The following is a 12,138-nucleotide window of genomic DNA, read 5'->3' as shown; positions in this document are numbered from 1 at the left end:
ACTAAAATAGTCAGCTCCTATGACCTAGTCAGTAAAAAGCTATATGTGTATGTCTTCATCCCCAACAGATTCGCCCCTATGTGAACGGAGCTCTCTACAGCATCCTTTCTGTGCCTCCCATACGTGAAGAAGCCAGAGCCATGGTGAGATACCACTATAACAATACCACTTGAGCTCGATTAGAGAAACTTCGTGTTGTTGGGTCTGATATCACAAAACAAGGGAAAGACCATCCATACCTGGAGTTGTTGTGTGTTCTGTAAAATAGAAAGTCCAAGCTTCTCATTTCCTTACCTTCCAAGAGAAAAAAGTAATACGAGTATGGAGCTTGTTGGGCTTTCGTTTCTGCCTTGCTGAAATGTGCATGCATTGTCCTCAGGGAATGCAGGAAGTTCTGAGATGTTTCTTTAAAGAAGGGAACGCAGATATGAATCGCCAGCTTGAGTTCATCATACGGCAACTTAACTCAGGTCAGTATCCATGAGTAGAAATGACTTAGTTTAGTACTTACACATGAAACTTTTTATTCCTACATGTGCCGTGTTGGTCCTGGAGTCTTGTCTGGTTCAGAAGCACTCTTCATCAAGACTTCATAAATACTAGGTCTCTGTACTCGCTTTAAATAAAGTGCACATTTTTTGGATGATGTCAGGCATTTCTCTAGTAAATCTGATCATTACAACCCACTGATGTACTATATTGAACAAACATTTTTGTGAAGGCTAGGACACTAATTCCAAGACCTGTTCCACTTCCTCTTACAGAAGAGAAGCTTGATGAAGTAGCAGAGTCTGACGATGAAGATGAAGCAGAGGATGATGAGGTGAGCATTCTCCCAAGCATGCCATTTATTTGGATACAATTTTGTCTTTGGCAAATCCTTCCTCCTGTTCATAAAACACTATAACAAATGTATCTAGGAATAATATTTGCATATGCATGTTTATACATCTTAGAATGTACCGTATTTGCTCGATTATAAGACGAGGTTTTTTTCAGAGCAAATGCTCTGAAAAATACCCCTCGTCTTCTAATCGGGGTCGTCTTCTAATCAGACCTCAAATAGAGGTCTGATTAGGAGACTAAGATCCAGATCCCCCCACCGCTGCAGGGGACCTGGATCCTCCTGTCTCACCCCCCCCCCATCATACACACACTTACCGGTGCTTCCTGCTGTACTGCCGGGGCAGCGGGTTGACGTCTACGCGATTCGCGTAGACAACGTCCGCTGCAGCCGGAAGGAGGTGTGGCTAGCAGCGGGGGTTGTCTGCGTCCGTCGCGTAGACCTTCCCCGACTGTCAGAGATCAGAGTTCCCCGCACCGGTGCGGTTCCGGTGCGGGGAACTCTGATCTCTGACAGCCGGGGAAAGCATATGCGACGGACGCATACAAACCCCCCCTGCCAACTCCACCTCCTTCCGGCTGCAGCGGAAGGCGACGTCAACCTGCTGCCCCGGCTGGAAGCACCGGTAAGAGAGGGCTGAGAGGGGAGAGAGGGAAGAGAGGGGTGAGAGGGGTGAGAGGGGGGGGGGGGAGAGTGTGTGTGTGTGTGTGTTAGTTAAATGGGGGTATAGGGTGTGTGTGTGTGTGTTAGTTAAATGGGGGTATAGGGTGTGTGTGTGTGTTAAATGGGGGCATAGGGCATTTCTGGAGTGGCGTTAAGGGGGCATTTAATAGAGCACTCTGCCTCCTGAAATGCCTTATACCTCCCTATATGCCACTCTGCCCCATAATATGCCTTTTAACCCCCTAAATGCCAGAGTGGCATATAGGGGTATAAGGCATTTCTGGAGGCAGAGTGCTCTATACAATGCCTTTTAACTCCCTTAATGCCACTCTGCCTCCTGGAATGCCTTATACCTCCCTATATGCCACTCTGCCCCATAATATGCATTTTAACCCCCTAAATGCCAGAATGGGATATAGGGGTATAAGGCATTTCTGGAGGCAGAGTGGCACATAGGGGGTCAAAAGGCATACCATGGGGCACAGTGGCATATAGAGGGTTAAAAGGCATATCATGGGCCACAGTGCCATATTGGTGTGGCAAGCCTGGGGGCAGATGTGCGTAACTGGGGGACAGGTTGGAAAATACAAGGAAATAAAAACAAAAAAAATATTTTTCTCAATCATAGCTTTTATTTAAAAAAATAGTTTACATGAATTAACATTTACTGGTAAAACTTTTTTCCTTTAGGGTCGTCTTATATTCAGGCTTTTTCTTTTTTTCCTAAGTTAATATTCAGATTTTGGGGGGTCGTCTTATAATCAGGGTCGTCTTATAATCGAGCAAATACGGTACTTTGGTTTAAAGGAACATTCTTGAAAAATATGACACACCTGTTCCTTCTTAGTGGAAATGAAAGCCCTCGCCCACTCAAATATTTCTGCATGAAAAGTTCGGTAGAGGTGCTTGGCCGTGCCCGTTCCACGATCTAGGACAATGCTAGCCTGTTCAACCGGGCAACACACCAGTGGCACAGAATAGTCACAGTTGGGTTATTTTGTGTCAGAGTTCATTCTCGTTATGCGAATACTTCTTCCTATAGAACAGCACGTGCAAACCCAAAAATACCCAAGGCATTTTATCTCAAAGAGAGTCAAGCTATGCCTCAAAAATACCTATTCAACAACAGTTATTGCTCACTATATTCCGGTTAGCACCAGATGCAGGTTGCGTAATTTTACTGCACTGATATTCCATAACTCCAGCCTGCTTTATCTGTGCTGCTTGTGTGTCGCACAGATGTCTTCCTCAGAGGTCTAAACCAACATTTGGAGTTCCCCCTAAAAGCCTGTTGGGGGGGGGCATTGTGCTACTGATTTCCCATTCACTGTGCCGGTTTTGGGGGAGTCATGCAAAGGCTGTCTGGTACCAGATCACTGTGAACGTTTAGTTTCCCTGCTTGCTCATGGGCGTTCCATGTGCGCGATGGCCTGTCGCACTCTTGACTCTTTACACATGTATCTTTCAGCTGTAATTCAGACCAGGCTGGCATTTAGAGAAACTGGACTGGCAACCTGAAATAACCTGTTTGGGATTCTTTATTGCATACATCTGTTCCCTGTTCACCATTGACAATGGAATTTCATCACACTGCAACACAATGCCGGAGTTGCAAAGCTATCTTGGCACAGGGAATTTCCCCATCCTGCCTCCCACTCAGAACAAACAAAAGTATTATAATTGCTGTGTTAGTAACTGACACGGTGAATGTTCTGATAAACAAACTGAGAGTTCAGCTCTTGCTATTTCTTTTTGTGATGCACTTTATGCATCACGTTGGCCATCTTCTTAAAGGGACTTTCCAGCCATCATATTCACTTTAATGCATATGGTAGTTGAGAGATCCCTTTTCACGGTGTCCCACCTTAGAAATGCAGAATCCCACCATGTGCATTTGCCCCTTTCGCAACCCCAACAGCTGTTCGGCCAAACACAACTCCCGACTGGTGATGTGTTTACCCCTAGCGGGCTCTGCTCTGTGATTCCAATGGGAACACTCTCCTGCCTCTTCAAGTAGCTAATCACTTGTGTGAAACATGGGACAACGGAGGAAGCTGCAGCTTCTCCATAAGGTAAGTACATTTTCTGCAGCTTTAAGCAATGTATATGAAAGTACTTACTGAGTACTTTCATGTGCGGTCAGTGTTTTAGTGGCTCTCTGGGACAATAGAGCGTTAATTCAAGAGACTGTATTTCTAAGACCTTGCTTAGTACAGCACAGGGGTTACATTTGGTTCTTGTACATTAATAAAGAGCTCCTTTACTGACCTCTAAGCTGAAGGTGTTTGTGTTTATTATCATGTGCTTATTCGAGTACCCCCATTTTAAGACTACATTTTCCAGGTTTCTTCATTAATATTAAGTGCAAAGTCGCCCGTCCATATCCACGGTGTCTATAGATACATAATAAACCTTTGTTTATTATGATCATACAACTCCCCCCCCCCATTGCATTGCACTGCACCTGAGTGGGGTATTGCTTTTGGAGATTATTTGTTTGGAACAAAGCATCTCCTGTGGACCGCGCATACCAGAGCTGGAAAGATTATAGATGCCCCTTACATTCGGACTTGGGGGGTGGGGGCACATACCTTTCATCCATACTGCTCTTTGTTGGATCCTAATGAGATCACCTGAAGGAGTATTGATGTCTATAAGCAGGCTGGATATATTATGTGTTATCGTTGATTGTTCTTCGGCTGCTATGAATTTTATTTTGTTTCCGTGGTTTATTGATTATGTAGAATTCTTTAAGCATTGTGAGCAGTACATGTACCTCTATAATAAATAGTGCTAAATGGATACACCTATTTGTATGTATAAGGAGATTTATGCCTGATCGATACATTGTAAGATTGTGTGGCATATATATATATATATATATATATATATATATATATCTCCTGATGAAAGTCTGAAAATAATAAGACTGAAACGTTGACTTGTAACACAGAGCTTCTTGAGATTTATTGAAACCAAGTCCCATGAGTGCCGGCAACTATTTTTGGAATATATATATATATATATATATATATATATATATATATATATATATATATATATATATAATGTTTGTTAGATGATGCCACCTTTTCAAAAGTCACTTTGTGAAATTTCTGCCCTGCAAGATCTGCCTCGGCCGTCTGAGAACAGCTCAGCCACGCAACGGTGCCATAGTGCCTATAAAGTTTGTTGGAGGAGAGATGATGGCCTGGGACAGTTGTATGCTTCCAACTTTGTGGCAGAAATTTGGAGAAGGCCTTTTCTGTTTCACCATGACAGTTCCTCTGTGCATGGCTTGACCACCAAAACAATAAGACTGTATCTATAAATCATCTTTTTATATATGATAAATATACACTTTAATTGTTTTGTGTTTTCCCACCTGTCATTCTCTCTTCGTATGAGCCATGTGTTAAAAAACAGAAACTAAACTCATATCTTAATTTCATTTTTTTACATCCGCAAAAAACGTGGGCAGAGGTTTAATGCTTTAGTAATCAGTTCACGTTGAATGTAGTCAATGTATTCAGACACTTGTGTGACAATTCAGACTATTAATGTGCAAATGATTTTGCTTATATTAATGTTTCTTTGCGTGCAGGAGGACCAAGATATCCTGGAAGCTGATCTAGACAAAGATGAAGTTATTCAGCCTCAGACTGGGGAGCTGGCTGGAGAAAAGCTCTTAACTACAGAATACCTGGGGGTATGTTTAATGCTGGATAGATAGCTTCATTTAGCTTGCTTTAATATGAAATGATCTATCTCTATTTATTATCAATCTTTGAAAGTCTGCTACCACCACTGTAATGCCACACTTGCTTTCTGTCTTCATATAGATAGAGCCATATTCCCATACCCCAAAGCCTTGGGAGCATTACTGGATCAGCTGCTTTCACTTTCCCGGTTTTGCTATTCCTCTGGGGCAGTCAGAGGGTTGCTGGGAATCAGAGGAAAATAGAATAAATAAAAATAAAATACCTAATTTTGGCAAGGATGTGGATCGCTATTTCCAAACCTTCACACCTTTGCCAGACATTCCATACCATAGTGTCTTCCGCTCGGTAATCCCCATACAGTCGGTCTCCTGCTGTTTTTGAGCAGATTGTTCATAGGTGTAAAATACTGTTTTTAGAGAATAAAACATAGGCTGGTGTCAGACTGATCACACAGGGTAGCTTCATGTGGCTAGAAGCCGTAGCATCTCGCTTCCAAGGAGAAGTTAGGAGTGAGCAAGTGAACCCATGTAAATGGTGATTGCATTTAAATACGGGATAGTTGGGGTGCCGAGTATACTGAAAATGTTGGGGTTATGTTAGGTCAAGGAGGATATATTCAAATTTGAGATGACTTACTTCAGTTATGTGTTGTTGCCGTGTTCAAAACAATTTACCCTATCTATAGTTATGTTGTCCTCTGTGGTCTTCTGATTTAGATAGGTCATGATGTGAGTACCAAATGCATACAATGCCACGTGAGGACACACATGCTACGTTTTACTTTCCTTGCAGATTATGACGCATACACTAAAGGCAAAGAAGAGAATGTTTCCTAACATCTTGCAGAGCATTGATGAACCGTTACAGAGGCCTGTAACTCCCGGCACTCAGCGCGCCGTGCTTACAATGTGAGTACATACTACATACTATCATCAGCCATACAGTGACTATGTGCGCACAGACTGTATGATTGATTAATACATACTTGAGGTTATTTGGTTTAAATTGAAAAGATATTAAGAATTTTTTTTATTTGATTGTTCCTTTAACCCTTTGGGTGCCATTTACGTATAGCAGTGGAGCTACCAAGGAAGATGTGCCCACCTGCAGGATCTGCGCATGTAGGTGATGCCTTTAACTTGGCATTTAACGATCAGTTTAATGAATCCTAAAAAGAAAATGAATACCATTCTGTAACTGTTTTTGAATTTGAGCTCTGTGCTGTGTTCGGTAATTCTGACACAGGCAAAGAGTAATCAGATTTGTTGTCCAACAATAACTTGGAAGGATAACAAAACTATTTAGACTCAGCTGTTGGAGCCACAACCACATTAATGTTTTGTCTGACACTTTTAAAGGGAAGTCCCATGGAAATACAGATATTTTTCTTTGAGCATTAGAGTGCGGTGTAAAGTAATTGTGTCATTTCATTTTGTTCCGATAAACTTCCTTTATCTGCTGCCATTGTAAGTCGTGGTATTTTTGGTGATTCCCTGAATAAACACCGCACTCGGGTGATTATTTATGGCAATGCGTATGAAGTCTGCTCCTCTATGGAATGTCATTAGTCTGTGAGTCTTGGTGGTCTAAATAGGGTCCCAGACACCCCTACTATATGTATATTAAAGCACTCTGTTCTGCCGAATGCATCTCCTGCGGAGCATTTAGGTGGGGACTTGGGAAAGGAGCATTTATATCTGCAAAGTGTCACCATACATTTACTAAACGGACTAAAAATATAAAGCGACCGCACACCTATCATATGCATTAAAGTGAATAAAATAGCTGGAGTGTCCCTTTAAGACTGAACCATGCTGTTGTATCCCACAAGGCAGTATGATTGGTGCCTTAATGCAACTTTTATTATACCACTATTCTAGGCATGAAAACAAAATGTTGCCTACTATGGTGGTATACCAAAAATATTTTTTATTTTCTATGGTTTGGTTGGATCTTGCCCCAGCTGTAAGTATCTTGCCCACGTGACAAAAATGGCAAAAAGCCATATGTGAGATCTTCATTCTCTTTTGGCCATTATCTCTTTCTGTGAAATCGCTAATATTCCCATGGTGTATTATACAAAAATGGCTGCGTCTGACAGCATGAGTGGGATATTTCACTATTGATTTCTTTTTTTTTTCCAGGCCAGAGAACACTGTCCTATCTTCACGCACCTCAAGCTGTGTGAGAATCAGCAAAATGTCTTCCTTTTCCAACTCAAGGCCACCCACTCGCAGTGGTAGTCGCTCTAGCACTGCGGATTACTGTGTCTCATCAGCTTGTGAGTAAGGGTGGAATTTTACCGGGTGTCACCATATGGACACTTTCTTTTGGCTGTACTGTTTTAAGGAACCCTCTAACACTGTTTAAACTGCATGGTGCCACGTCGCACATAGAAACATGGGTCCAATCTGAAGCTTACATTCAGAATTCTTCTGTACTTGTGGTTGGATGAACAAAAAAGCATATGATGGAATGTGTCCAATGTCTTGGATAGCGAAATGTGATACTCGGTGGGCCACTGGGCAATTCTTTTCCTCTAAAGGAGAAAAATATGTAGGTGACCCTAGACTTTCTCAAATGTTAATCTACAGTTTGGCGTAGCATGTGAGAAATGTTACATCATTGAGTGAGCCCAAAAGGAGCCTTTTGTGTTGGCCGATGCTCTGCAATGATAAAGTCAGGCACAAAATGTAGGCATGCTTTAGAAATACTCTGTTAAGCATAAATGTACTCTAATTCACCCCATGTTTAGGCAAGACCACTTCTATGAGGACATACTTGTACATTGTCGCCTTAAAAATGGGAATGGTCATGATAAAATAGGATTCTATTTCTGGGGAGAGGATGTCAAATCTGAAATCTTGGAGGTCTGTGTGCGTTGGGAGATTTAGCATCTCTACTTTTGTGTTGCGGTCTTTAACGCTCTGAGATTCGGTTGTCACGTCATTTGTCCGCGCTGTGACCCTGAACAGGTGGCACTTCTAGGCAGACGTTCAGATGAATTTCCTCTGACCAAAATCTGCTGAAGAGCATGCAGGAAATCCCTCTTCCTGTATCTTTCACAGGAAACTGCGCATGGATGCTCTACAGTATTTCCACGAACGCGAAAGAAATCTTAGAGCTGCACAGGCCTGGGAAAAAGGCAACCTTACCCTTTAGTATATCACACAAACGGGAGAATACATGCTAATAAATGACAAATTGTTTCAATTTGTGTAAATCCTTCCTGCAAGTCAAGTTGTTTGTGTACAATCCTATAGCAATACATACAGTTGACTAGCTCTGCATGTGTGGAGTAGAAATGAAATCACACTTCCTAAAGCCGGCGTTAACTATAGTTAACTTATTCGTTTCTATGAGCGATTTACGTGTTGATGTATGTAGATTGCAGGGTGTTTTACTGGAGATGATATAGCGATGATGGTTTGCTTCTCTTTCTTATTGTAGCCATGGATTCAGAGTCGTCTCAGCTCTTTGCTCCAGCCAGTCGGTCAGACCAGCATGGAGCGCTATCTCCTCCTTCACCTCGCATGCTGGACTTGGCCATGGAAAAAACCAATGGATACAGCAGCCGGTAATGTAATCGTGCATAGAGCACTCGTCACATAGCTTGTGGTTTAAATCACATAATTGAAGTACAAATGACCCGCTATACATCTGCCAAGTTTTGTCTATTATTGGTAGGAAAATGTGTATGCGGATTAGATATTAGTCAGTGAAGCAACACGGTTTATGCGGCCGTTTAAGGTTTAAGTAACGTTCATCTCTTTCTCATCCTGCAGTAGCAGAACGTGGCAGCCTCTTAGTCCCGAAACGCAAACTACAAGCCCTCGCAAAGCCAAGACCCCAACCATTGCTCCCCAGTTTTCTCAGTCTGGCCCACAGCAAACAAGCCGTCCCAGCTCTGCGGGATCCTCCACCCGAAGCCGACAAAGTAAGAATAGGGGCTGAGATAATCCAAATAAATCTAAATAAATGCAGATGGGTTTCATAGCTGTTTGCACTCATTCCATGATTTGGATTTTGGATCATTTACCTAAAAATCTTTAAGATTCCAGACTGGCAAAATGTTCATAGCTGTTCATCTGATGCCACTCATCCAGTCACTTTCTCGATTCACCTTGTGCTCTGGATATTGGCACAAATGTGCATATAATACAAAAAAAATGATTAGACAGCTTGAAATGTGTTTGGTACAGTAACTTTGCAGCGTATGTAGCTTTGTTCGCTTGACTATGTCTCATAGTGATGAGACAGCTCTATTGTAGTCATTTAAACTATAGAAATCTGTACATGCCACCCAAACCGCTAGTGTGAGTTGTGTGCATGTTAAGCAAATAGACCTTTTTTTCCCTCTGCAAGAAAACAGCACAATCTTCTCTTTTTATTTATGAAAAAAACACTTTCAGATTTTATTGCAATGTCCTGTAATTGCCTGCTTTTGTGTCACCTGACAGTAACAATAGATTTATTTATACAACACCGGCAAATTCTGTAGCGCTGTTGCGATAGGTGGACAGTAATTCAACAGTAGGAAGGATGATGTTTCCAATGTTGCATTTAGCGATGTGTAAATTCAGCACATGAGTGCACCAGCACTCTTAAAGATATACTCTTACAAAACACTAGAATTAGTTATAGAACGCAAGAGTCTCTTCTACACATTTTTTTTTATTTAAGAATGAATTTAGCTATATAAGCTGCTCTCTGATTTATAGTTTGAAGTGGTCATTGCAAGAAGCCATGCAATGCGATGTATGGATTCCGTAGATGACTCACTGAAGTCTTGTATTCATAATTCCAGCAGCAGCGGGGTCAGATGAGATTAACTACTGTTTGTATACTGAGTAAATGTTTGTTTTCTTGGGTAAGGTGATTAAACACGTTTTGACACTGTTTTATGACGTTATGCAACTAAGATCACTAGATGTTAACACATTGAGATGTGTGTTCACTAAGACGGCTCATGAACGGTATTTCTAAGCACCCTTCTGTCCTCTTTATCTTACAGGCAGCCAGTCATATAGAAAATGAGAACAAGTCCTCTTCTTGGAATTGTCTGTCTTGGAAGCCTATTGCAATTAGAGCCGGTGTTTTCTATGTACCAGTTAACTAAACCAAAGTCCCTGTCACCTTCATTCTAAGCCCAGCCTAACATGATATGTTGTTTTGAAGTGTCGGAGTGTCTTAGTTTTTAAACAATTTATAATTCCCAAGTGCGTTTTATTAGTATTTAAAAGACAGTGTCTATATCCTTTTTTTGTAAGCATGTCATATACAAATCCTGAACTGTATAGCCACTTCAAATCACTGAATATAGGAACGGAATTGAACTGCTCTTTACCCTCTCCCCTCACCCCTCTCCTTGCCCCATGTCCTTGGATTAGTCTATACGTGCTTCCTACAGATTTATTTAACACTCCTAATGCTCAATGTATCACCCTCTCTGTAATGTTTCTCTTGCATTTCATGACCTTTTGATATAACCCATCCTAATCCCTCCATCCAGTTTCTGTACAACAGCTCCTAGTAATTCCTACTGTATATCTGTCTAACGTTCCGGATCCTGAAGGACTGAATCAATCAATCCCAATTGCCTGTGTTCACTTTCTTGGGAGAACAGAAGAAATTGCAGCAGCCTTGTACATGCTCTATAATACTGTTTTATAGCGTACAATGACATATTGCATGTTTTCTTTCCACTGGTGGAAGTGCACATGTGTTCCTATGGGACCCCCGCACACACCAAAGTCATGGCCACTTATCCTCGGTGGAACTGTTGGCCAATACGCGACTGCTCTTTATGGTGGCCTGCTAATTAAGTGAAAACGACACACTAAATATTTTATCGTTCAGTATTTTCTAACCTTTTGTTGGCTAACTGGAGCATCTCAGTGTAGTTCTTCTCGAATCAGGGTAAGTTACAGAAACTTTGAAATGCTTGTTAAGACCCCCCAGGGGTTTCCACCAGGATTAGTGAGTGGAGCCATAGACATATAGTATCTGGGAAATTCATAATATTAGAGAAAGCTCTTTCTTGTATTCTTACTATTTCATTATCTAACTGTATTGAAATGTATCGGTTTAATAATTGATTGTAATGCTACTCCTCTTCTTAAACTGTCACTTTTAAAACACCAGATTAACACGTTGAAGGGCAGTTTTTTTGTATAGTGTCCAATCCACCTTTTGTACTTACACAATTAAATGAATGATCATAAGTCTGTATATTTTATGTCATTTGTCGACCATAATTTACTTTAGCAAACCAATACCCTATTATGAGTTAACAAAATGCTGCTGTGCTGACTAAGAATTGCAGAATGGGATTGTTGTGATGCGATGTGTGTGTGACCTAAAATATGACTACCACATAGTTTGTACTTGTGCCCTATAGTGATTGTGAAGTCACGGGTCTGAATTTGTATCCAGGCCTGTCGTATAACTTTAGCCATACCTCTGGGCTTTTTTGGGCTCACTCCGTACACACTTTGTAATATTCCAGCCAATGTTTTTCTTTCTGGTATCACTGAGGTTTATTCACTAAAGGAAGATTTGTCTGGAGAGCTATAGTTTCAGCTCCCTTACCACTGACCATTGCAAAGGCTCAAGACGGGCATGTTTCTTCAGCGATTCAATGATACATTATACAGGGCCAGCCAAGTTCATCCCGCACTGGGTCTAGCCCTTCGTAATAGAAAGTGAACTGAGGAAGTTGAAACCACAACTCCCCCTTTAGTAAATAGACCCACCTGTAACAACCATGTGTGATCATACATTTATTTATTTATTTGATGTGTTGTTTTGTAATGTAGGAGGGTTAAGGGTCAGTGTATATAGTGATTTTGTATTAATATTTAATAAAGAGCTTTATAATTTCACCCTTATTTTGTATGTTTATTCTGA

General features: G+C 41.3%; 1 protein-coding gene across 1 annotated transcript in view; it reads left to right on the top strand.

Annotated features, from left to right (window-relative positions):
• The window catches only part of LOC149302283 (lisH domain-containing protein ARMC9-like), a 45,454-nt gene extending 35,188 nt beyond the window's left edge, over window positions 1-10,266 (top strand). Inside the window, exons 16-24 of the mRNA XM_089482627.1 lie at window positions 69-143; window positions 380-470; window positions 765-823; window positions 5,112-5,216; window positions 6,022-6,137; window positions 7,374-7,510; window positions 8,680-8,806; window positions 9,018-9,166; window positions 10,244-10,266. Coding sequence (XP_089338753.1) covers window positions 69-143; window positions 380-470; window positions 765-823; window positions 5,112-5,216; window positions 6,022-6,137; window positions 7,374-7,510; window positions 8,680-8,806; window positions 9,018-9,166; window positions 10,244-10,266 — 882 coding nt within the window. The remainder of the gene's footprint in view (window positions 1-68; window positions 144-379; window positions 471-764; window positions 824-5,111; window positions 5,217-6,021; window positions 6,138-7,373; window positions 7,511-8,679; window positions 8,807-9,017; window positions 9,167-10,243) is intronic.
• Window positions 10,267-12,138: the final 1,872 nt, after the last annotated feature.

The sequence above is a fragment of the Sceloporus occidentalis genome, unplaced genomic scaffold (assembly GCF_023333645.1).
Source record: "Sceloporus occidentalis isolate IW3139 unplaced genomic scaffold, rSceOcc1.0.p SCAF_19, whole genome shotgun sequence".
NCBI classification, from domain to species: domain Eukaryota; kingdom Metazoa; phylum Chordata; class Lepidosauria; order Squamata; family Phrynosomatidae; genus Sceloporus; species Sceloporus occidentalis.
Note: the sequence above shows the minus strand (reverse complement) of the source record. Positions and strands in the feature narration are given on the sequence as shown.